We start from the raw sequence: 27274 nt of genomic DNA, 5'->3' as shown, positions 1-27274 counted from the left end.
GCCTGAACAGTGTGCTTTGAAACATGCAGCTCAGAGAGGAGATTGGGTGTCATTTTCAGGGAAAATGGGTGCGGCTTCAGGGAACAGCACAGAGGCCCCCAGTGGGACCCTCTCACACCAACCCCCGCCCCTCCGTACCTGGTAACTGCTCATCTACCAGAGTGAAACTGACACTGACTGAACCAGACTGCCCCTCCTTCGGACCAGCACGGCCATGGGCCCTGGGGACCAACAGACAATTGTCCTGTGGTTTTATGTTAGTCTGTTGGGGTTTTTTTTTTCTTTCCTTTCCTTCTCTTCTCCCTTATCTGTCTACTCTCTTCTTTCTTCCCCCTTTCGAATCAGCCTCAGAGTTTCTGATTTGATTTTTGATCAATTCTTATGTATTTTTTTCCTCTGCTCTGGCTGTTTGTTTAATCAGGCGTTTTTAATTTAACACCTATCTGGTATCTCCTTCTTATTTTCCTTTCTGGATTAAGCCTGCAGTTTGATTCTCTGCCTGGTTGTTTTTTTCTTCCCGTCATTTATTTGTTTGGGATAAGATTTCTTCCCTCTGACCCCCCCCCCCCCGCCCACTCCTTTCCCCCAGGGTTACTTCAATGAACAAATCAAAGCACACCTGGTGGAAGGTCCAATCTGCCACTACGTGCAGTGAGAGAGAGCAGCCACAGACACAACAGAGTGCACACAACATACTCCAGAAACACTTCCTGAAGTGCCAGGTCCTGGACGGTGTAGACCCCTTTTTAATATGGTAGTAGTCACAGGTGCAGGCCACAGAACAAGCTCTTAAAACACAGAAAGGGCAGAATCTGACTTTTCCACTAGTAATGTTTTAGAAGATAAAGACAAGGGGACTGTAAAATAATAGCTTTATTTATGACTGAAGATGTGAAGATAGTCACAAAATGCCAAGGAAAACCATTCCTCGTTCCAGTTTTGAAATCTCAGAGCTCTGAGCTCTGAACGTTCACTATATACCAGGGAAGGACGCCTCTCTTCAACGGACTTTCCTTCCTACTAAGAGTTCAAGTTCATTTTCTCAACACCCCACCGGGCCCTGACTTCCACTTCTCCAGTCTGCTCACTGTTTCCCCAGGAACTTGTACAGCTGCAGCCTCAGGTTAGTGCCTCTCAGAGGGGTGCATGGGGCATAACTCTCGGGGCCCCTTAGTGTTACGTTCTTTCTCGGAGTAATGACGGCAGCCAGGAAATGAACAGAGAGTAGCACTAAGGAATCAGCAAATAAAGGCCTTGAACCTAAGGTGGACAACTCCACTTCCTGGAGCTGAAACAGGGGTGAATAATACTTTTATCAGAGATACTCTCTGTTATGTGTACATAGCACATGATGGAGAACTAATTTTATTATATATATCTAAATATACAAACAGATTTAGGGAAAAACTCTGGACTCTTTCCCCAAATGACTGACACAGCCAAAAAGAAAAAAAAATAGGGAGTGGACGTATTACTAGCCCTTAGGATTCGAACAGAATAAGAAGACATTTATTGTCATAAAATCTTGGGGGGGGAGGCACCCTAGGGATGACCTGCCTCGGCAGAGACCTCATCTGTCTTGTACTTACACTGACCACAGAAGCAGGTCACCAAACACTGACTGCCAGCAGCAGGCACGGAGCTGTGTCCCAGGGCTTCAGAGATAAAAAAGCAGCTGCTCCACTGTCACCAGAGGTGATGTGCACAGCACAGCTCAAGTGACATGCGTCCATGGGAGTGTATGTTCTAGAACATATCCGCTGGGAGTACTTACTGGACGCCAATCAGAAATTCATGAGAGGAGAGGTCACTTACAACATAGGGATGAGCCTGTCCCCATACACGGCTCACAGTCTGAACTGGCCCGTGGCAAGGAGTGTTAGAGGAAAACCATAAACTCAAAAATGAAAACACAAAACGGTGCGATACAAACCATAATCACCAAGGACTTTTCATTTAGGTGAGATTGTCAGGAAACCCAGGGATAGATTTTATATCACAGAATGGTCCATAGCGTCCAAAAATGTCTTTTGATTGGACGGTAAAATAGTACTTGTTGGAAATTAAAAACTGAGATAGAGTACAGGCCATCGGGAGTGGCAAAGCTTTAATTTCTCCGATTTTCTTCCAAATCAACTTATTATTCGGGTTCTCATGGCAGAGGAAGAGGTGATAGCTTTCCACAGGAGCGCACTTGGGGTTGATTTTGGTGATGTTCCAAGTCAGCGCGATGCCCCTGGGTTTCAGCACCCGTTTCACTTTGAGCTCGGTCTTCTGGGGAGGAAGCGTGTCTCGGATTTTGTCTACGAGTTCGGGCAGCAGTGCTGGCGGTTCCGGGAGGGGCGGCAGGTGCTCAAAGGACTCAGGAGCCTAAAAACACATTTATAAAGTTTAGCGAGCAGGCTCAGCGGCCTCTGCTAACTTAACCGCATGCGACGACAATTCTAAATCTACTTCCCAGTTTTCAATCCATTTATCGAAATCCTAGAACTAAAGGACAATTCAAGACTATGTAGGGCTAGAGTTGGTCTTTTCAAGCGTAAACTGCTTTTGGCGCTAAGATTTGTACACTCTGGAGTATCGCTAATCCAGAATGGTTTGGTCCCAGGCATTCTGGATCAATATTCTGGCTCATTTCCATCCTGTGTTCCCAAACACTGTGCTAGTTTACATGAATGCTGTGTGCGTACATAACACCCACTCCCCTTCCACCCTCATCGACAATGGCCACTGCTCTTAAAAATCTTTTGTTCAGTAAAAAAATAAATAAATAAATAATCTACCTCTGTTTAACTTCTATAGCTTCTGGAAGACTCAATTATTTTGACTGCATAAATAAGTAGATAGATGTATACAGCAGTACAGTTTCAAAAGCACAAGCTGAAATGGAAGCCAAATGTGTCTGCAGAGGCAAAATGGGTACTTCCCTCAATCTGGAATGAACATCCCTTTATCAGTACCTGGGCTGCATTCTGTGCCACTAGCGTTGTCTCATTTGAGGTTGAAGCCGCTTTTGTAGGGGACTCCAAGGTGGATTCTGGATTTTCTGTGAACACAAGGTGTAAGAAGTAAAATTTATCTGCTAGAATCAATTCCATAGCCTTTACACAAAGCTAGTTTACGTCTTGGGTGGTAATAATTAAATGTGCACTAAAATTACAAAACTATGATGTTTTGTGAAATAAGATGACAAACTTTTGATAAAAGTTCAAGACCCAAAGGTGCCAAATATAGTGAATTTTCCTTAAAATGGGACAAGAATTCTCCTTTTTTTTTTTTTTTAACATTTATTCATTTTTGAGAGAGAGAGAGACAGACAGACAGACAGAGGTGTGAGCATGGGAGGGGCAGAGAGAAGGAGACACAGAATCTGAAACAGGCTCCAGGCTCTGAGCTATCAGCACAGAGCCCCACGTGGGCCCTGAACTCACGAACCGTAACATCATGACCTGAGCCGAAGTCAGATGTTTAACTGACTGAGCCACCCAGGTGCCCCAAGAATTCTCCTCTTAAGATAAACGCTGAAGTCCGTATGTCAGCTGGAAGTAGCAAAAACTACACTTGGGAGAGGGCTCCTGGCTCAGGACTCTTAGAGGTGGCTTACACTCTCTTAGGCCAACAGGGTATTTGCAAACAGCCATCTGCAATCCTGTGTAATATGTGTATAATAATCCTGTGTAATATGTGACACACACAAGTCCCAGGAAAGCAAATGACATATCAGGCAGTCTGGAGATGACAGGACTCTCTGCTGGTGAGGCTGTGTCAGCCTAGAGGGCATCAGATATACCGCTGACCCTTGAACATCACAGGCTCAAACCAGGCGGAGTCCACTTAGACGTGGCTGTTTTTCACTAAATGCGATACAGTCCTGTACCTATATTTTCTCTTCCTTATAATTTTAATAACATTTTTCCTCTAGCTTACTTATTGTAAGAAAACCATATGTAAGGCACAGAAGACACAAAAAACACAAATACTATTTATGTTATAGGCAAGGTTTCCAATCAACAGTAGGCTGTTAGTTGTTAAGTTTTGGGGGAGCCAATAGTCATATGCAGATTTTTTCTTTCTTTTTTTTAAAGTTTGTTTATTTTGAGAGAGCAAAAGAACAAGTGCGAATGGGCGAGGGGCAGAGAGAGGGAGGCAGAGAATCTCAAGCAGGCTCCGCACTGCCAGCGTGGAGCCCCATGCTGGGCTTGAACTCACGAATCATGAGATTATGACCTGAGCCAAAATCAAGAGTTGGATGCTTAACCGAATGAGCCACCTGGGTGCCCTTATGCAGATTTTTTTTTCCTTTTTTTAATAAAAATTTTTAATGGTTTTTTTTTTTTTTTTGAGAGAGAGAGGGAGACACAGTATCTGAAGCAGGCTCTAGGCTCTGAGCTGTCAGCACAGAGCCTGACGTGGGCCACAAGCCCACAAACTGTGAGATCACGACCTGAGCCAAAGTTTGATCTTTAACTGAGTCACCCCAGTGCCCCCAGAGATTTTCAACTGTGTGGAGGCTGGTGTCCGTATCCCCCACATTGTCCAGGGTCAACCATAAACTGTGGACTGTGGTAAGGGAGATGGGAGGGAGAAGGGACAAAGAGGAGAATGGAAGAAAGAGAGCTGGTGAAGGGAAGAAAAAGGAAAAACAGAGAAAATGTGAGCAGAAGGGAGAGACAGAGGGTTCTAGTTGGCCCAGCACAATGTTTCAAAGACTCACCCATGTAGTTGTATATAATAACATTCTGCTTATTTTTTCTTAAAGTAAGCTCCCAGTGTGAGGGTTGAACTCACAACCCCGGGATCAAGAGCCACGTGCTCCACTGACTGAGCCAGCCAGGCACCCCAACATTTTGTTCATATTTGTTTATTTTAAATTTTTTAAATGTTTTACTTATTTCAGAGAGAGAGAGAGAGAGAGAAAGCAGGGGAGAACCAGAGAGACAGGGAGACACAGAATCTGAAGCAGGCTCCAGGCTGAGCTAGCTGTCAGCACAGAGCCCGACGCGGGGCTCAAACCCATGAACCGTGAGATCATGACCTGAGCCGAAGTCAGTCGCTTAACCAACTGAGCCACCCAGGCGCCCCTGTTCATATTTATCATTGAGTAGATTTAGCTGTATAGATATGGTACGGCTTGTTTATCCATTTGTCCACTGATGGACATTTGCTTTGGGGCTGTCATGCAAAAAGTGGCTATACCCATGTGTCAAGTCTATGTGGATGTGGGTTTTCAGTTCTCTTGGGTAAACAGCTACGACGGGAGTAACAGTATCACACGGTAGGGGCTGGTTATTGTATCGAGGAACTGCCAAACCACTTCAAAAGTGGTTTTTCCATTGTACATCCCTCCACTAGAGCATGAGAATTCTAGGCAGGTCCACATCCGTGCCCACACTCTGTATTTTCAGCTGTTCTCCTTTGTAGGCTCTCTCGTAGCTATGCTGTGGCACCTCATTATGGTCTTCATCGCCCTAGTGAATAACGATGCCGAGGACATTTTCTCGTGCCTATCCACCGTCCTCACAGCTTCTGCAGTGAAGTGTCATCTACTGGTTTGGGTTTAATTGGTTCTTTTTCTCCCTAGCATCTTAAGGGAGAAGCTTATTAGGGTTTCCATTTTAGACTTTCCAATTTTTTCTAATATAAACATTTAATGCTAGTAACTTCCATCTAAGTAATGCTCTATCTGCACCCCCCCAGATTTTGCTGTTTCAATTTTCATTCAGTTGAAAATATTTTTAAATTTCCTTTTGGATTGCTCTGACTCCTTGGTTATTTAGAAACGTGTTTGATCTCCAAATACCTAGGGGTTTTCCAGGTATCTCTGTTACTGATTAAGAATTTAATTCTGCTGTGTTGAAGAACATACTATATGGGACTACAGTCCTTTTAAATACACTGAGACGAGTTTTATGGTCCAGAACTCAATCTATCCCATTGCCATGTTTCATATGCACTTAAAGAGGGTGTATTCTGCCGTGGTTGAGCTGAGCGTTCTTCAAATGTCAATTAGGTTATGCTGGGTTGGTAGCATTGCTCAGGCTTCTACATAGCCTATCAGTTACTAAGAACAGAAGGGATGGAATCTCCAATTATAATGGCTTATTTTTCTATCTGTCATTTCAGTCTATCAGTTTCTGTGTCACAGACTGTGATGAAGTGCATACACATGTAGGTTTCCTAGGGCTTCCTGATGAAATGACTGCTTTATTGTTACGAGACAGTCTTCTTCACCCCTGGTAATACTCCGTGTTCTCAAGTCCGTTTGATGATAAATACTGTCACTTCAGCTTTCTCACGACTAGTGTTTGTATGCTTTTGCATAGCTGTCTTCTTCCATCCTTTTAACTTTAACCTATCCATATATTTATATTTGAAGTGCATCATATAATTATCTTACAGTGGGATCTTCTTATCCAGTCCAACTAGGTCTGCTTTTGAATGTAGTGTTTACTAACACTTATTCTAATTATCAATATGGCTGGGTTTAAATCTACCATCTTGCCTTTTGTTCTCTATTAATTTCATTTGCTCTTTGCATTTTTTTGTGGATTCTCTTAGATTTAAAAATTCCATTTTATCCTATCGTCTATTAGCTATTACTTGCACTTAAAAAAATTATTGCTCTAGGTATTACCATATTTATCTTTAATAACTTATTAGTCTGTCTTCAAATAACCTACTACTCAAAAGACCCTCACCACAGCATACATCCATTCCTGTGAGCATCTTATGCACCACTGTTGTCATTTATTAACTTGTATATATATTATAAGCTCTACAATATGGTATTATATGCTTTCACGTAGAACACTTTCCGTCTGCTATCATTTTCATTTGCTAGAAGAACTTCCTTTATTTTTATTTCCTCCAAAATTTTATTTAAATTCTAGTTGGTTAACATATAGTGTAATACTAGCTTTAGGGGTAGAATTTAGTGATTCATCACTTACATGTAACACCCAGTGTTCAGCATCACAAGTGCCCTCCTTCATACCCAGCTCCCAGCCCCCCACCCACCTCCCTCCACCAACGCTCAGTATTTTTCTCAATCATTAAGAGTCTCTTACGGTTTGCTTCCCTCTCTCTCTTTTTCTCTTCCCATATGTTCATTAGTTTTGTTTCCTAAATTCCATAGGAATGAAATCATATGGTATTTTACTTTCTCTGACTTACTTCACTTAGCATAACATACTCTAACTCCATCCTGTTTTTGCCAATGACAAGATTTAGTTCTTATTGATAGCTAGTAATAATCCATTGTATGTGTATGTGTGTGTACATACAGTACAGTTTGGTTTTCCATAGTTTGGCTATTGTTGACAATGCTAATAAACATCAGGGTGCATACACCCCTTTGAATCTGTATTTTTATATCCTTGAGTAAATACTTTATAGTGCAATTGCTCGGTTGTACAGTAGTTCCATTTAAAAAAAAATGTTTTATTTATTTCTGAGAAAGAGAGACAGCTGGGCAGGGGAGGGTCAAAGAGAGAGGGAGACACAGAATCTGAAGCAGGCTCCAGGCTCCGAGCTGGCAATCAGCACAGAGCCCGACGCAGGGCTCAAACCCACGAACCGCGAGATCATGACCTGGGCCAAAGTTGGACGCTTAACCAACTGAGCCACCCAGGTGCCCCTACAGTAGATCTATTTTTAAATTTTTGAGGAACTTCCACACTGTTTTCCAGAGTGGCTGCACCAGTTTGCATTCCCACCAACAGTGTTAAGAGGGTTCCCTTTTCTCCACATCTTCACCAACATCTGTTGTTTCCTGTGTTGTTAATTTTAGCCATTCTGACAGGTGTGAGGTGGTTTCTCAATGAGGTTTTGATTTGTATTTCTCTGATGATGAGTAATGTTGAGCATCTTTGCAGGTTTCTGTTAGCCATCTGGATGTCTTCTTTGGAAAAGTGTCTATTCATGTCCTCTGCCCGTTTCTTAACTGGGTTGTTTATTTTTTGGGTGTTGAGTTTGATAAATTCTTTATAAAGTTTGGATACTAACCCTTTATCAGATATGTCGTTTGCAAGTATCTTCTCCCATTCCTTAGGCTGCCATTTAGTTTTGTGGATTGTTTCCTTTGCTGTGCAATCGCTTTTTATCTTGATGAGGTCCCAATAGTTCATTTTTGCTTTTGTTTCCCTTGCCTACGGCTATGTGTCTAGTAAGAAGTTGGTATGGCAAAGGTCAAAGAGGTTGCTGCCTGTGTTTTCCTCTAGGATTTTGCTGCTTTCCTGTCTCACATTTAGGTCGTTCATCCATTTTGAATTTATTTTTGTGTATGATGTAAGGAAGTGGTCCAGTTTTCCCAAATACCATTTGTTAAAGAGATGGTCTTTTTCCCATTGGCTATTCATTCTGCTTTGTCAAATTTAGTTAACCATATAGCTGTGGGTCCATTTCTGAGTTTTCAATTCTCTACTGAGAATTCTCCACATCTGTTCCAGATGTGTCTCTGTTTGTGCCAGTACCATATTGTCTTGATGGCTACAGCTTTGTAACATAGCTCAAAGTCTGGAATGGTGATGTCTCTAGCTTTCTTATTCAGGATTGCTTTGGCTATTCAGGGCCTTTTGTGTTTCCATACAAACTTTAGGATTGTTTGTTTGATCTCTGTGAAAAATGCTGGTGGTATTTTGGTAGGGACTGCATTTCCCATTTCATTATGTCTTCTTCAGTTTATTTGATAAGTGCTCTTTGGTTTTCAGAGTATAGATCTTTTACCTCTTCGGTTAGGTTTATTCCTAGGTTATCTTATTGGTTTTGGTGCAACTGTAAGTGGAGTCGATTCCTTGATTTCTTTTTCTGCTGCTTCATTATGGCATATAGAAATGTAACAGATTTCTGTCCGTCAATTTTATACCTGCAACTTTGCTGAATTCATGTATTAGTTCTAGCAATTTTTTTGGTGGAGTCTTCCAGGTTTTCCACATAGAGTACCATGTCTGCAGATAGCATAAGTCTTCTTCCTTGCTGATTTGGATGCCTTTTCTTTCTTTTTGTTGTCTGAGTGCTGAGGCTAAGACTCTGAGTGAGTCTGGAAGTGAGAATGGTGAGAAACTATCTTGTTTCTGACTGCAGAGGAAAAGCCCTGTTTTTCCCCTTGAGGACAATACTAGCTGTAGGTCTTTTGTATATGGCTTTTATGATATTGAGGTTATATTCCATCTGTATCTACTTTGTTGAGAGTTTTTATCAAGAATGGATGCTGTATTTTGTCAAATGCTTTTCTGCATCTATTGAGAGGATCTTATGGTTCGTATCCTTTCTTTTATTAATGTGGTGTAACACACTGATTAATTTTTGAATACTGAACCAGCCCTGCAGCCCAGGAACTGGGCTTTGATTGTGGTGGATAATTCTTTTAATGTACTGTTGGGATTCAATGTGCTAGCATCTTGCTGAGAATTTCTGGATCCATGTTCATCATGGATATTGGCCTGTAATTCTCCCTTTAGATGGGGTGTTTGTCTGGCCTTGGGATACTAATATTATGTTAATAACTCTTCTTTAAATGTCTGTTAGAATTCCTCTTGGGAAGCCATCTGGCCCTGAACTTTTGTTTGTTGGGAGATTTTTGATTACTGACTCAATTTCTTTACTGGTCATGGGCCAGTTCAAATTTTCTATTTCTTTCTGTTTCAGTTTTGGCAGTTTGTATGTTTCTAGGAATTTGTCAATTTCTTACACATTGCCCTATTGGGCAAATTCTCACAATATTTTTCATAGTATTCTCTTATAACTTTTGTATTTCTGTAGTGTTTGTGGTGATCTCTTTCATTTGTGATTCTATTTATTTGGGTCTTTTTTCTTTTTGATAACTTTGGCTAGGAGTTTATCAATTAATTATTTTAAAGAGCCAGCTTTGTTTTGTTGATCTTTTCTGTTTTTGTTTGTTACCTTATCATTTATTTCTGCTCTAATCTTCATTCTCTCCCTTCTGCTAGCTTTATTTGCTGTCCCTTTTCTAGCTCTTTAAGGTGTAAAGTTAGGTGGTGTATTTGACTTTTCTTGCTTCTTGAGGTAAGTCTGTATTACAATATTCTTCCCTCTTAGTAATGCCTTTGCTGCATCCCCAATGTTTTACACTGTTGTGCATTAATTTTCATTGGCTTCCATTAAGTTTTAAATTCTTTAATATCCTGGTTAACCCATTCATTCTTTATCTTTTTAAGTCTATTTATTTTGAGAGAAAGCACAAGTAAGCATGAATCGGGGAGGGACAGAAAGACAAGGAGGGTCCCAAGCAGGCTCTGTGCTTTTGGTGCAGAGCCTGATGTGGGGTTCAGACTCACAAACCATGAGATAATGACCTGAGCTAAAACCAAGAGATGGATGCTTAACCGATTGAGTCACCAAGATGCCCCAACCCTTTTATCCTTTAGTAGGATATTCTTTCATCTCCATGTATTGTGATCTTCCCAAATTTTTTGTTGTGGTTGTTCAAGTTTCATAGCACTGTGGTCTGAAAATATGCATGTATGATCTCAATCTCTTTGTACCGTTGAGGGTTGATCTATGACCCAGTATGTGATCTATTCTGGAGAATATTCTATATGCACTTGAAAAGAACGTGTATTCCACCACTTTAGGATGAATTGTTCTGAATAAATCTGTTAAGTCCATCTGGTCCAATATGTCATTCAAAGCCATTGTTTCTTTGATCTTCTGCTTAGATGATCTGTCCATTGCTGTAAGTGGGTTGCTGAAGTCCATACTATTATTGTATTATTATCTGTGAGTTTCTCTATGTTTGTTACTAATTGATTTGTGTATTTGGGGGTTTCCAAGTTGGGGGCATAAATATTTACAATTGTTAGATCTTGTTTTTAATTTATTGTATTTATTGATTAACTTATTATTTATTTTAGAGAGAGCACACACGTGTGAATGGGGGAGAGGAGTGGAGGGGGGAAGAAAGAGATAGAGAATGTCTTAAGCAGGCTCCAGGCCCAGCACAGAGCCCAAAGTGGAGCTCGATTTCACAACTCTGGGATCATGACACCTGAGCCAAAATTAAGAGTCGGATACTCAACTGAATGAGCCAGTCAGATGCCCCACAACTGTTAGATCTCCTTGATGGACAGATCCCTTAATTATGATATAATGCCCATCTTCATCTCAGTGTTTCATTTAAAATTTAGTTATTCTGATATAAGTATGGCTACTCTGGCTTTCTTTTGGCATCCATTAGCATGATTGATGGTTCTCCATCCCTTCACTTTCAATCTGCATATGTTTAGGTCTAAAGTGAGTCTCTTGTAGGCAGCATATATAAATGGGACCTGTTTTATTTCTCCATTCTGATACCCTGTGTCTTTTGATTGGAGCATTTAGTCAATTTACATTCAGAGTGATTACTGAAAAGCTATGAATTTAGTGTGTGTTACCTGTAAAGCTGGGTGTTTCTAGTGATGTTCTTTGTCCCTTTCTGCTCTGTTGCTTTTGGTCTTTTTTCCTCCATCCCACTCAAAGAGTCTGCCCCTTTAATATTTCTTGCAGGACTGTTCTGGTGGTCACAAACTCCTTTAGTTTTTGCTTGTATGGGAATCTCTCTCTCCTATTCTGAATGATAGCCTTGCTGGATAAAGTATTCTTGGCTGCCTGTTTTTCCCATTCAGCATGTTGAACAAATCATTCCACTCCCTTCTGACCTGCCAAGTTTCTGTGGACAGATCTGATGTAAATCTTATCTATTTTCTATGATAGGTTAAAGACATTTTTTCCCTTGCTAGTTTCAGGATTCTTTCCTTGTCTGTGTATTTTGTGAATTTGACTACAATACGCCTTGGTGATGGCCAGCTTTTGCTGAATTTAATGGCAGTTCTCTGTGCTTCTTGGATTTTGATGTCTGTTTTCCTTCTTCTGGGTCTAATATGCTGTTTGTCCCAGGCACTGAACTTTAAGCACTTTTTTTTTTCTAATTTGGTCTTATTTTTTATCTTTTATTTCTCTTATTATGTTCCTGTTTACTTTTTATCTTTGAGCATATTTCTTTTTTTTAATTTAATTTTTAATGTAATCTCTACCCCAATGTGGAGCTCAAAGTCAAGATCAAGAGTTGCATGCTTCACTGACTGACCCAGCCAGGTGCCCCACTTTGGGCAGATTTCTATCAGCTCTTTCAAAGTCCTTGTTGGTGAATTCTGTCATGTCTGTCATTTCTAAGTTTGTTTCGAATAGACTGATTTTTCTATTGGCTATGATTCTATTTTTTTTTTTTTTAATGTTTTATTTATTTCTAGGAGAGAGAGAGACAGCGTGAGCAGGGGAGGGTCAGAGAGAGAGGGAGTCACAGACTGAAACAGGCTCCAGGCTCTGAGCTGGCAGTCAGCACAGAGCCCGACGTGGGGCTCGAACCCAAGAACCGCGAGATCATGACCTAAGCGAAAGTCGGATGCTTAACCGACTAAGCCACCCAGGCGCCCCATGATTCTATTTTTTTAATGTTTGTATCTCTAGGGACTTTATCTGCCCAACTGCTACATTTCAGACTGAAGTCCCCTAAGTTAGAGGTCTGATTTATCTTTTTAAGCACTGAATGAATCTGTGTTCTGACTTCTTCTTTTACTATATCTCACACCCTGTACCATGTAGTTTAGAGACAATCTGTAATCTTAATTAAAAACCAGCTGATTATTATAGACTCCAATTCATTTTCAAATTTATATTTCTAATTTTCATCACTAAATTGGAAATTGAAGAGTTTCTTAATTCTATCATGAGGTACCTGGAGATTTCAATGGTTCCAACCGTTGCTTGGGTCCACAGTTGAAAGAGAAGGAATTAGACTATATATTTCCTATGCTAATCTCCATTTTAAAATAGTATTTACTAATGCTAATAAGTAGTATCTCAAGATTTTATCAAGAGTTTCAAAAACATTCAAGTGCAGTTGTTAAGAGCTGAAACTTTGTAACTAGCCCCAGATGACTACATTTTACTTCTTTCTGCTTAAATCTGAGAAAGAGAGCACTGTTGTTACTTTTCCTCTACACTTTCATGTATGTCCTAGCTCCCTCTCGCAGTGCTATTGGTATAGCTAAAGAAAAAAGATGTCTACCAGAGAAGAGATTCATAATAGACCCACCCAACACAGATGTCTTTCAATGAGTGAATACAAACTATTATACATCTACACCATGGAATACTACTCAGCAATAAAAGGGAATACTACTGATACACAACTCTGATGACCCTCTGAGGGAATTAGGCTAAGTAAGTAAAAGAAGCCAGTCTCAAAAAGATACATATGTATCATCATAGATGGTTGTGTAAATGGATTGTGGTGACCATCACATGAATTTCTAGGTAATAAAACTGTACAGAGCTATACACACACATAAACTAACACACTAAAACAAACTTTATAAACCCATCAAATGCTTTCTGAATTGTTACCTTCCATCTTTGTTAAGAAGGAAAGACAACTCCTTTACCTGTGTTGCATTTTGATTGGGCTTCTTTTGTCAGATCGATCACAGAATCAAATTTCTTCTCTACGTCCTGAAAAGTTGTTGTTAAAAAAACAAGATTTTGCCTCCATTGCAGAACATATTTTTTAAAAATAAAATAAATTATTTTAAATTACCATTTAAAAGCTACAGACTGAACATTTTATAAGTCCTTATGGTTTAATTTAATTCTACTATGAAAGAGAAGCTCAGGAAATACTATATGGTATTTGATAGTGTGACTAAGAAATGTCTGAGTTAATTTGGTAAATAAGTATGGATGTGAAATATGTTTATCAAGAAGTGTTTGCTTTCATCTTTTTAAAAAATTTTCTCTTTTTTTTTTTTTTTAAATTTTTTTAATGTTTTATTTATTTCTAGGAGAGAGAGAGAGAGCGTGAACAGGGCAGGGTCAGAGAGAGAGGGAGTCACAGACTGAAACAGGCTCCAGGCTCTGAGCTGGCAGTCAGCACAGAGCCCGACGCGGGGCTCGAACCCACGAACCGCGAGATCATGACCCAAGCGAAAGTCGGACGCTTAACCGACTAAGCCACCCGGGCTCCCCTAAAATTTTCTCTTTTTTTAATGTTTATTTTTGAGAGAGAAGAGTGCACGAGCCTGAGTGTGTGAGAATGGGAGGGGCAGAGACAGAAGGAGACAGAGGATCTGAAGTGGGCTCTGAACTGACAGCAGAGAGCCCAATCCTGATGCAGGACTTGAACTCATGAACCATGAGATCATAACCTGAGCCAAAGTTGAATGTTTAACTGACTGAGCCACCCAAGTGCCCTGTTTGCTTTTTACTGTTTAAGCTAGACTGGAACCTGGGTATGTCAACTAGTCAGACATTAATTTCACAGAGAATGAATCTCCCAAAGGATGACTAACAAAACTAAGTCATCCAACATGTAGCAACACTAAAGTTCACAGAACTAACATACTCAAATAAACAGCATTCAGAGACGATATTTATTACCTACCTTCCCTTCTGTTTCAGCATCAGATGAACTGTTAGAACTTTCTGATGTAGTTTTTCCAGTATCTGAAAGACAATTATTAAAAAACCAACATTTGACAAATTTATTACAATATTAAATATTTATGAACTTTGTAATATATGAAAGCTAAAACACAATAATGAGGATGCTCATTAACCATTTACTACATAGCCAACAAAAGTATTCAGTGGACATACCTATTTCAGAGACCAAGGAGCCAGTTCAAACAAACAAAAATCTAATTTTGGTTCAAAAGATTTTGTTCTTCTGTAACTTTACAACTACATTAGTAACTCTTTTTTGAAAATCCATCTGGAAATCAATATGGCATTTGAGGAAACAGACTTGGAAATGTACACATTTTTTATTCACAGTATCTCTAAACTACACCAGAGATGGCTGAGGAACATTCTATCCAGAACCAGTAAAAAATCTCAGATAAATGCTTACTATCCCTTGTAACTATCTGATTCACACTCTTAACAGTCCAAACCCTGAGGGCAATTCGGGAGATACATAAATGGAGCCAAAGCTTTCTGAAATCACAATGCAAATACTCTAAAATAGTAAAACATGAAAAGGAAATGGATAATTTTGAATGAGAACTTCTGGGCTAACAAGAAAGCCATTTTAAGAGAGAGGAAATTTACTAGAAATCTGAGGTTAAAGATTTTTACAAATGTGCAACAAGACAGAAACTTTAAAGAACAGAGTATTCTCAAAAAACTAAAAGTTAAAATATCAAAGATGCAAAAGGACAGCCAAACTTTAAATCTTAAGTGGACTGTAAGGTAACTTAATAGGTAAAACAAAAAGACAAACAAAAAACAAATCTCTACCACCAACACAGGCCAGAGCAAACATGCAAAAATTATGTACATGAAAGGGTAAATAGTCTTATAACTAACAAAGCCATTAAATACAATAAACAAATAAAAGGCCATAAGTTGATAAACATGAGGTTAAAAAGAAACTTCTATTATATGAAGGAATTATTTATTTATTCAGATATTAACCACAGATATAAATTAAAACATTTTTGAAAGTAGAATTAAAATATTTATTTTATTGAAAGATAATATTCAATTCTCTATTTGAAACAAAAACTGACTTTCAGGCTTTCTAATTTGATAGATCATAGTTTAATCAACTTAAGATACCTGTTGGATTTGATGTAATTGGAGCTGTCAAATTAGGACTTTCCACAGAAATCAACATAACACCATCATTGTTACTAAAATGATAAAGAAAATTAAAAACAAAAATAAACTAAGCATGCATCATTAGGCTGAAACATGTAATAGATGGTCAGAATTCTGACTTAACATTTCATAACTGACACACTTTAACAATTGTGGGCGGAGGGGAACAGAGATGACAAAACCAAATACCCAAGAATCCCTGTGTGTTGCCAGTTACACAACCCAAAGCGTCCATTAATGGATCCTTAAAACTTACTACAGACCTATTTACAATGAATTCAAATATACAATCTACAAGTACACAATATACATAAATGTTCAAAACATACAAAAGTCACTCTAGCACATATACTTGCCTTCATGAAAATGAAAAGTATAACTGAAAGAAACCCATTAAGACTCTTACAGATACAGGGCTACAACAAATAAGGCTATTAAAAAATTAGTTCTGCCACTATTCTACATTTTATCACTATACTAGAAATATCTACCACACATTTACTAAACACAGTTGGTAAATGATGCTGATTATGGTTACAGAATATGTCTTCAGCGCCCATCTGACCGTGACTCCACTTTCATGAGTTTATATTATTTTTTAAAGTTTATTTATTTGAGAGACAGGGAGAGAGAGACAGGGAAAGAGAGAGAGAGAGAAGAGAGGGAGGGAAGGAGGGAGAGAGAATGAAGGAGGGGCAGAAAGTGAGGAAGAGAGAATCCCAAGTAAGCTCTTGGCTGTCAGCACAGAGCTCAATCTCATCAACTGCCAGCCAAAATCAAGAGTCGAGTACTTAACCGACAGAGCCACCCGGGTGCCCTAAAATCAAATAAGACTAAACATAATTCTTTTTTCTTTTTTTTAAAAAGCAGGCTCCACACTAGGCATAATTTCCCACAGGGCTTAAACTCACAACTCTGAGATCAAGACTTGGGCTGAGATCGAGTCGGACACTCAACCAACTGAGCCACGCAGGGGCCCCTACTACTTTCATGAGTTTGATATTTAAAATCAGTATCTCTGTTAAGAAAATCCTGACAAAAATTTCATTAACCCCATAAAATTGTTAGATGAATTTTCTATGCAGTTATACCACTTTCTAAATTAAAAAAATTTTTTTATATGTTTATTAGAGAGAGGGAAGGGACAGAGTAAGAGTCACACATAGAATCTGAAACAGGCTCCAGGCTCTGAGCTGTCAGGACAGAGCCCGATGCAGGGCTTGAACTCACGAACCGTGAGATCATCACCAGGCCGAAGTTGGATGCACGGTTCACTGACTGAGCCATCCAGGTGCCCCTACACCACTTTCTTATAGATGTTTTAAGTTTTAGCTTTTGTACTTAGGTCTATCATCCATTTGAAATTATTTCTGTATATGGTGTAAGGTAAGAGAGGAAGTTCACTTTTCCCCTCTGGTTATTCCTGCAGCAGTTGTTGAAAAGACTATCTTTTTTTTTCCAACAAACTGCCTTGGGATCTTTGTTGTAACCCAAGGAATGATACGCATATTCTCTAGCCTGTCCCCCGATGTGTAAGTCTATCTTAAACACCACCGTCTTAATGACTATAACTTTATAAAAAGTCTTAAACTTAGGTACTGCGTGTCTTCCAACTTTGTTCTTTGAACACTGCTTTCATCTTCTAGGTGTTCTGCATTTTGTATAAATTTTCAATCAGCTTGTTACTTTCTATTAAAAACACCATCAGGATTTTGACTGAGACTCCATTAAAAGTATAGAACAAGGGGCGCCTGGGTGGCTTAGTCAGTTAAGCGTCCAACTTTCGCTTATGTCATGATCTCGCGGTTGGTGGGTTCGAGCCCCGCGTCGGGCTCTGTGCTGACTGCCAGCTCGGAGCCTGGAGCCTATTTCAGAGTCTGTGTCTCCCTCTCTCTCTGGCCCTCCCCTGGTCACGCTGTCTCTCTCTCTCTCTCTCTCTCCTAGAAATAAATAAAAATATTAAAAAAAAAGTATAGAACAATTTGGGTGACATGGTATTAACAGTGAATTTTCTGATTTGTAAACATGACCTATCTCACCATATGTTTAGGCCTCCTTTAATTTCAGCAATTTCTTGTACTTTTAAAAATTAACAGACTACTTTTTAAAGAGCAGCTTTAGGTCTATAGCAAAATTAGGTGGAAGGTCCAGAGAGTTCCCATGGACTTTCTGTCGCTAACTAATCTCCCACCCACAACCTCCCATCAAAATCCTATACCACGGTGGTATGCTTCTTACAGATGATGAAACTATACTGACACATCATTACCAGTGTCAAAGTCCACACTCCACAACAGGGTTCACTCTTTGTGGTCAACGCTACATGGGTTTTAACAAATGTGTAATGATATACATCCATCATTGTAGAATCATAGAGAATAGTTTCACTGCCCTAAAAGTCCCTGTGCTTCACCTGTTCTTTTCTCCCCACTAACTCCCTTGTGTATTTGATCCCTTTAGAGTCTCCATAGTTTTGTCTCTTCTAGAGTCATGTAGTTATTAGTATCTCAGATTGACTTCTTTCAGTTAGTAATACGTATTTAAGTTTCCTCTGGGTCTTTTCATAGTTGGAGAGCTCATTTCTTCTTCAGTATGGTGTAATATTCCACTGTCTAAATGTATCGGCTTGTTTATCCATATACCTACTGAAGGACATTTAGGATGCTTCCAAGTTTTGGCAGTTACGAATAAAATTACATTTTGTATGATTCTACTTTCTCTCCTTTCTTAGCCTATCAATTATACTACTTTTTTAGGTGGTTCCCTTAGAGTCTACAGTATACATTTATAACTAACCCCAGATTCCTGTCAAATAAGACTATACAGGTTCACAAGTAATGCAAGTACCTCCCAATAACAAAATATTCTTGATTTCTCCTGCCTGTTCCTTGTATCATTGCTGTCATTCACTTCATTTAAACAAACACACACATTCATAAATACATTGTTGCCATTATTTCGAACAAACTCTTGACAAATCAATTAATAAGATGACTAAAACTTTCTACTTTATCTTTGCTCATTCTGTCTCTGACAATCTTCTTTTTGTATATCTGATTTTCTGACTTACTTTCCTTCTCTGAAAAATTTTTAACATTTCTTGCAAAGCAGGTCTATAGGCAACAAACACGCTAAACTTTTGTCTGAGAAAGTCTGTATTTCTCCTTCACTTCTGAAGGAGAATGGCACAGAGTACAGAATTTTAAGTTGGCAGATTTTGGTCTCTCAACATTTCCCTCCACCCTCTTATTGTTTGCATAATTTGTAAGGAGAAGTTCGATGTAATTCTTATCTTTGCTCCACTATGGGTAACATGTTTATTTCCTCTGGCTTCTTTCAAAATTTTATCTTTGATTTTCAGAATTTTAAGTATCGGATGCCTGGGGCGCCTGGGTAGCTTAGTCAGTTAAGTGTTCACCTTTGGCTCAGGTCAGGATCTCGTGGTCTGTGGGTTCGAGCTCCATGTCGGGCTCAGTGCTGACAGCTCAGAGCCTGGAGCCTGCTTGGGATTCTGTGTCTCCCTCTCTCTCTGCCCCTCCCAAACTTGCACTCTGTCTCTCAATAATAAACAAACATTAAAAAAAAAAATGTTGTTTTTTTTAAATATTTATCCTATTTGGTGTTCTTGGAGATTGCTGGGTCTGTGACTTGGTATCTAACATCAATTTGGGAGAAATTCTTGGTCATTATTGCGTCAAATATTACTTTTATTCTTTCTCTCAGTCCCTGCCCCCCCCCTTTTTATCCTTTCGGTGTTCCCATTATGCTTATGTCACTTCCTCTGTAGTTGTCCCAAATTCTTGGAGATTTTTGTTGTCATTTTTCTCTTTGCTTTTCTGTTTTCAAGCTTCTTTTGTCATATTCTCAAGCTCAGTGATGCTGTCCTCAGCGATGTCTATTCTACTAGTAAGCCCATCGAAGGCATTCTTGTTGCTGTTTCAATCTCAAGCCCTTCCTTTTCACAAAATTTCCATTTCTCTGCTTATATTATCTACCTTTTTGCATTTTTTCCTACCTTTTTTCATTAAAGCCCTAAGCAAAATGGTAGTTTTGCAAAATTCCTGATCTGATAATTTGAACATTTCTTACTCTGCTTCTGATGTTTATTTAGACTCTTCAAATCATGGTTTTTGCCTTTTGGTGTGTCTTGTGATTTCTTTTTTGTTGCTGCTGTTGTTGAAAGGTGGACGTGATATCCCGGGTGAAACAACTATGATAAACAGGCCTGTAGTAATGCAGTAGTAAGACGGGGCAGGGAGGGGCAGGGAGGGGCAGCTTCCACTAGTCCTGTGATTAGTCTCGGCTTTTAAATAAGCCTACAGGGCCCTGGAGTGTGAACTTCGCTACTGCTCCTAGTCCCCCACCCCCCTCAGGCGGGACTGGACAGCTGGAGCAGGGTATTTACTTCCTCCAGATGGAAGGTCAGAGGGAGCAGGAGCTGGAGATTCCTCCCCCCCCCCCCAGTAGGTTAAGTTCTGGCAACGGTTTCTCTCTAGGACTGGCCTTGTTAGGAACAGAGTGCTCTGGTGTATTTCAAAGGTTCCTTTCACAACCCCCCTCGACAAGCACGAGGGGATTTTTCTCCAATGTTCACCATAAGGACCCAGCAAAGCCCCGGTGGGGTTCCTAACTCCTGGTTCGTCCACACTGAACCTCCAGCAATTACCCTGGCACTGGTACCCACGGGTTTCTATTCTAGTTCCTGGATGTCGTGTTTCTGCCTGTTTGTCTCTCCAGCTGAGGATGGGGGTGGGGACAGTAGTTGGCGCTGTGACCTTACTTCTTCTCTAGTGGTACTAAGAAGAGCTGCTGATTTTTCCAATTTGTTCCGCTTTTTACTTGTCGTTAGAATGGAGTGACAATTCCTTGCATGCTGGATCACAAACCTGAAATCTACTTCGTGACTTTGACATTAGGCCTTACACACATTTCAGTAATCTTAGCCCTATGTTCTTTCACATTCTTGTAAATATGTGGATGGATTTTAAATTTGAAATTCCAACTGTCTGTTGCCTGTATAGAGAAACACTGTATTAAATAGTGGGACTTACGTAACATACACACACCATATAATAGAGAGGAACAGTATGATATACACACGCATATATACCCTTTATGGAAACAAAGAAAAATATTTTATATGACCCACGTATTTATAATATCCAGCACTCTTCATCTCTTCACCTTTGCATAGATCCAAATTTCCATTTGGTTTTATTTTCCTTCTGTCTTTAGAACTTCAACATTTCTTGCAGTGCAGGTCTGCTGCTGACACAGTCTCCACACCCCTACATTCACCTTTTTTTTTTTAATGTTTTTTATTTATTTCTGAGAGAGAGAGACAGCGTGAGTAGGGGAGGGTTAGATAGAGAGGGAGACACAGAATCTGAAACAGGCTCCAGGCTCTGAGCTAGCTGTCAACACAGAGCCCGACGCGTGGCTTGAATACACAAAGTGTGAGAACATGACCTAAGCGAAAGTCGGACGCTTAACCGACTAAGCCACCCAGGCGCCCCGCGTCTCTTAGGTTTTTTGTCAGATTTACAATAACTACCTTTTTCCAGTCCCAAGTCTTTGCACTTTCTTAATAGTGTCTTTATATGAATTGACTTGTTATTTTCAGCGTAGGCTTTTTTTCCCATAGTTTCTACTTTTCTGATGCATGTTCCATCTGGCTTTAACTCTCTCTCTGTCTTTCCTGAGTATTGTTAAAAGTATTGTTTTTTTAATGTCCCTGTTTTAGAACGCCACCATCCAGATCACCTGTGTAACTGTTGCTATTGTTTTTCTGTCCGTTTCTGGTCATTTGATTCTGTCTTTTGGCATGCGTGATAATTTCTGAAAAACTGGTGAGGCTCTGGAATAAATACCGTACACAAGGTTTACTCTGCCCTCTGGCAGAGTAGGACCTCGTCACCTAAGCTCCTCAGGGAATGGTATAAATTGAGGCTTACTGTGAATGTGACAAGGCTCTTTCTACCTCTAGTTCACTCGGGCTCTTAAGACATAGCCCTCCGTTTTGTTGTTTTGTTTCGTATGGAATAAACATATGTGAAACTTAAAAAATAATTAAAAAAAGAAAAAAAGATATAGCCCTCCATGGATTCCTGGCTAAAAGCTTGGAGTGTTCACTAGGGTCCCTCCACCTTCGTGGGTCTCCAAATTGTAATCTTTACTGCTTTGGCCCAATGAAAAAGCCAAAAATTCCACTCCGTTTTTTAAAGTCTTTCTGCTTGGTTTCTTAGACTCCTAAATAGCACTGTATTGTGTCTGATATACTATAGTAGCAAGTAGAAATATTTAAAAATGAGAAATACTGGGTTGCTTGGGTGGCTCAGTGAACCCCACCTTGGGGATAGAGATTACATAAATAAGTAAACTTAAAAAAAATACTAGAAATATTTTACAAATGTTAAGTGCAGAATTTTGAGATTGATAAGAGATTTTGACTGTATTGTAATGAACATCTGAAAAGAATTGCTTATGGTTAAGCAACAAAATAAATATAGTTATCAATCTTTCAACCATATGATGACTATTACTAGTAGCAAAAAATACATACAAAGCAGTTTTGTTAGAGACCAGAAGTGGATAGAAGAATAAAATATTATTAGTAAAATTTAAATCTAAACATTTGTTTTTATTTACTGAATTAGAAATGATGGCTGTTAGACTCTTACTGATAAATTTGATTGGGAAAAATTATTGAATTAAATTTGCTTTAAAATGTGCATTTAAACCAGTTGATTTCCCAGAATTAAAATGATTGTGTAGGAAATGTCAGCTTCTGCCCATGGAGTATTAGTTACTACAGGAAGTGTTCTTTTGTTGTCAACGAATAGAAAACCGAACTAAAAAATAAAAAGAATGTGTACACACATTGTTCAACAAGGAGCCTAAGACTGTGTTTCCTGGGAAAAGGGAAGCACCTTAAACGCACCCTACAGTGTTCAGGCTTCATGCTCAGAGGCGTTGCATGGGTTCAAAGACAGGCAGGAAGAGCCTTATTTATTTTTTACATGTTTATTTATTATTTATTTTGAGAGAGAGAAAGTGAGCAGGGGAGAGGCAGAGATGGGAGGGAGAGAAAGAATCCTAAGCAGGCCCCATCTTCTGCACAGAGCCCAACATGGGGCTCGATCTCACAGACTGTGAGATCATGACCTGAGCCAAAACCAAGAGCCGGATACTTAACCTACTAAGCCACCCAGGTGCCTCTGAGGTCTTAAGCATTTAGATCAGAGATTGGGGAGTCTGAGTTGGCTAGAACTGTGAGGGAGAACAGTGACAAAAAGAAATGGTGTAAAGATAGAGATCTGATGATTTGCAAAGGAAACCTCTTGAGTCATTGGCTGAGTACAGATCTGTGTGTGCAAAGGATATAACTTCAAGAGGCTGGGAATAGAACCATTGAAAAGACCAAACATTTCGTGGGTATTGTACAGGGTAGGAACATTTTGCTTTACCACTGGCTATAATGAAGAAACTTAGAATATGAACAACAGGTAGCATCTTTCGTAGCTATAGTGAGGCTGACTGAGTCCTAGACTAAAGTCTGCAGTGGGCCTACTCCCAAAAAGCTAAAAGGACACCGAGGATGAAACTAATCCTGAATATTTAACTGCATGCCGGAATAAAGTCCAGCATTCTTTGAAAGAATGAAACCTCATCTGTCATTCAGCCGTGTAAATTTTACAATGTCTGGCGTCTTTACCAGGGATGCAAAGTAGCAAAAAATACAATTCATAGCAAGGAGAAAACTGAAATGATAGAAACAGACCTAGAAACAATATGTTTGATGGACAACAACCTGAAACAGCTATTATCAATATAGTGTTCATGTCTTGTGATATAAAGGAAAATGGAAGATGTAAAAAACAAAAACACAAAAAATACTCAAGTTGAACTTGTAGAGGTGAAAAAGACAGTAACTGAAAAGTACATTGATTAGGATTAACAACAGAAGAGATCATTATTGATTTAAAGAAAAAAAAAGCCCAGTGAAATAGCAATAGAAGCTATTCAAACAAAAGCATGGGGACAAAAAAGACTAACAAAATCAAATGAACAGAGCATGAGAGACCTTTGGAACAGTATCAAGCAGCCTGATATTTATATAATTGAAGTATTACCAGGGCATAGGGTGGGGGAAAGGGAGAAAAAAATGTAACATCTAAAAGTTTCTCCAAGTTTGGTGAAATTTAAAACTTATAAATGTTTAAAAATAATAGGTGAGGAATCATAAATGAAAACCACATCATAATTAGAGTGCTGAAAGTCAATGGTGACAAGAAAATCTCTTTTTAAAAAATGTTTACTTATTTATTGTCTGAGAGAGAAAGAGGGCATGTGCAAGTGGAGAGAGAAAGGGAGACAGAATCCCAAGGTGGCTCCGTGCCGTCAACACAGACCCCTATGCAGGGCTTGATCCCATGAACCTGGAAGATCATGACCTGAGCTGAAATCAAGAGTCCTACACTCAACTGACTGAGCCACCCGGGTACTCCAATGTCAAGAAAATCTTAAAAGCAGCCAGAGAGAAAAGACTCATTACATAGAAAGGAACAAAAAAATAAGATTAGGAGACTTCTTGTGCACTATGAAAGTAGAAGGCATGAAAGTAGAAGGCATTTCTTTCTTTTTTTTTTTTTTTTTTACAAATAGTTTATTGTCAAATTAGTTTCCACATAACACTCAGTGCTCATCCCCACAAGTGCCCTCCTCCATGCCCATCCCCCCCTCCCCCCACATCCATCAGTCCTCAGTTTTTGTCAGCATTCAAGAGTCTCTCATGGTTTGCCTCTCTCCCTTTCCCCCACCATTTCCGCCCTTCTTCTCCCCCTTGTTCCTCCGTCAAGTTCCTCCTAATCCTCCTATACGTGCAAACATATGATATTTGTCCTTCTCTGCCTGACTTATTTCGCTCAGCATAACACCCTCAAGGTCCATCCATGTTGCTACACATGGCCAGATTTCATTGTTTCTCATTGCCATGTAGTATTCCATGGTATAGATAAACCACATCTTCTTGATCCATTCATCTGTTGATGGACACTTAGGCTCTTTCCATGTTTTAGCTATTGTGGAGAGTGCTGCTATGAACATTGGGGTACATGTGCTCCTATGCCTCAGCATTTCTGTATCCCTTGGGTAAATTCCTAGCAGTGCTATTGCTGGGTCATAAGGGAGTTCTATTGTTAGTTTCCTGAGGAACCTCCACACTGTTTTCCAGAGGGGCTGTACCAGTTTACATTCCCACCAACAGTGTAGGAGGGTGCCCGTTTCTCCACATCCTCGCCAGCATCTAGAGTTCTCTGATTTGCTCATTTTAGCCACTCTGACTGGCGTGAGGTGGTATCTCAGTGTGGTTTTGATTTGTATTTCCCTGATGAGGAGGGATGCTGAGCATCGTTTCATGTGTCTGTTGGCCATCTGGATGTCCTCTTTGGAGAAGTGTCTGTTCATGTCTAGAAGGCATTTCTAAAGCACTGAAATGCAGACATCTCTAAAGCATTCAAAGAAGAATGACCTATTAAACTTTCTACACTCCCATGAAAATATCTCAAACACGTAGGTGGAAACAGATATTTTCATACTAAAAAGTGAATAGGGGCGCTTGGGTGGCTCAGTCAGTTAAGCGTCTGACTTTCGCTCAGGTCATGATCTCGCGGTTCGTGGGTTCGAGCCCCGCGTCGGACTCTGTGCTGACTGCCAGCTCAGAGCCTGGAGCCTATTTCAGAGTCTGTATCTCCCTCTCTCTCTGACCCTCCCCTGCTCATGCTGTCTCTCTCTCTCCTAGAAATAAATAAAAATATTAAAAAAAAAAAACAAAAAAAAACCTAAGAGACGCAACTCAAAGGGAAAATATGCAAAAGTCTTAGTGAAACTTCATAAAAGGTATCAAAATGGCTAACAAACATAAAACTGTACTTAACTTCATTATCAGAAGGAAATACAAATGAAATACAGGATGCTATGAACATACCAGTGTGGCTAATGCAAAAAAGCAGATAATATCAAGTGATGGCAAGGACATGGGAGAACTAAAACCTTATTATCCTTTCTAATGGAAATGTAGCTTTGGTATGATTTCCGGTAATGTGTTTGGTAGTATCTATTAAACCCGAAAAAACATATATACTCTAGGACCTATCAATTCCATTTCCAGGCAAATGTCCAACAGAAATGTACGTCTGTACATTCACCAAAACACATGTAAAGGAACGTTCCTAAGAGCACTACTCATAATTCCTCCAATCTGCAAACATCCAGATGCCCATGAACAGCTGTGAATAAGTAAACAGAGGTATATTCATATGATGAGCATGATACAGAAATGAGAATTAGCACATTACTGCTGCTCAGCAAGGTCACGGATGACCCTCACAACATATAATGCTGGACAGAAGAGGCAGGACACCAAAGTACTCCCTGAGTCTGACTCCATTTCTATAAAGGTGGAAACCAAACGAAAACTTAGGCTAAAAGTGCAGAGAGTGGGTGAGATTGGGGACTAGGAGTGATGCATAGGGCACAAAGCAGAATGGACACCACTGGTTTGACCCAGGAAATATTTACAAAATGTTCTTTTTTGGTCAAAATTTGCCAAGCTATACATTTATCTTCAGTACAGTTTTTGGGCATTACGTCAGTTAGCTATTTTTAAATATTATATGTATAAATGTGTGTGTATATAAATGTAGAAAAGTGTGTGTATATAAACTGTTAATATTTACCCTGAGAAACTAATCTGTGTATCTGCACACTAAAGACTGGAATTCCATAAAAAAACACCTGGTATTCCATGACCATTTAAAGATACATGACTTTCATAGAATTCTATTGATTGATATCAATGATGGCTGTTTTTTTAAAATATTTGTTTATTTTTCAGAGAGAGAGAGAGAGAGAGAGAGAGAGAGAGCACAAGTAGGGAAGGAGCAGAGAGAGATAGGGAGAGAGAGGGAATCCAAGCAGGCTCCAGCTGAAAAGAGGATTAATAAACTGGCAAATAGGTCAATAGGAAATATCCAGACTGAAGCATGGAGAACAGAAGACATGGCGCCTACAGAGAAGCAAGTAATTGGAATACGGGAGGGGAGAAGATATGGAATGGTGCTAAAGGAATATCCAAAGAGATAATGGCCAAGATTTTTCCAAAGATAATGGAAGACATAAAATCAGATTCATGAAAAACTGTGAGCACCAATAAGATAAATTAAAAAACAAAACAAACACTAAGCCCCCACAACTAGCATCATAGTACACCAATAAAAACCAAAGGTAGAATATCTCAAAAGCAAAAATAAAGATATGATCTTCAAAGAAGCAACAGTAAGACTGAAGCTAACTTTTCAACAGAAATGACAGAAGTCAGAAGACACGTAATGACATCTTGAAAGTTCTGAAAGGAAACACCTACCTACAATTCAATACCCATGTTAAAATATCCTTTAAAAATAAAGACAAAATGGGGGTACCTGGGATGCTCAGTCAGTTAAGCATCTAACTTCCACTCAGGACATGATCTCACAGTTCATGAGTTCGAGCCCCACACTGGGCTCTGTGCTGACCATGTGGAGCCTGCTTGGGATTCTCTCTCTCCCTCCCTCTCCCCCTC

At 39.5% G+C, this 27274-nt stretch overlaps 1 protein-coding gene across 3 annotated transcripts in view; it reads right to left on the bottom strand.

The window, feature by feature from the left end:
- Positions 1-855: 855 nt before the first annotated feature.
- ATF7IP2 (activating transcription factor 7 interacting protein 2) overlaps positions 856-27274 on the bottom strand; it is a 58068-nt gene continuing 31649 nt past the window's right edge. For all 3 annotated transcript variants that reach the window (XM_039244359.1, XM_039244358.1, XM_039244360.1), the window contains exons 7-11: positions 15613-15686; positions 14435-14496; positions 13440-13506; positions 2961-3046; positions 856-2370 (exon numbers count right to left, since the gene is read on the bottom strand). In XM_039244359.1, coding sequence (XP_039100290.1) covers positions 1957-2370; positions 2961-3046; positions 13440-13506; positions 14435-14496; positions 15613-15686 — 703 coding nt within the window. In that variant the 3' untranslated portion in view covers positions 856-1956. The remainder of the gene's footprint in view (positions 2371-2960; positions 3047-13439; positions 13507-14434; positions 14497-15612; positions 15687-27274) is intronic.

The sequence above is a fragment of the Hyaena hyaena genome, unplaced genomic scaffold (genome assembly GCF_003009895.1).
Source record: "Hyaena hyaena isolate Hyena2069 unplaced genomic scaffold, ASM300989v1 scaffold_238, whole genome shotgun sequence".
NCBI lineage: Eukaryota > Metazoa > Chordata > Mammalia > Carnivora > Hyaenidae > Hyaena > Hyaena hyaena.
Note: the sequence above shows the minus strand (reverse complement) of the source record. Positions and strands in the feature narration are given on the sequence as shown.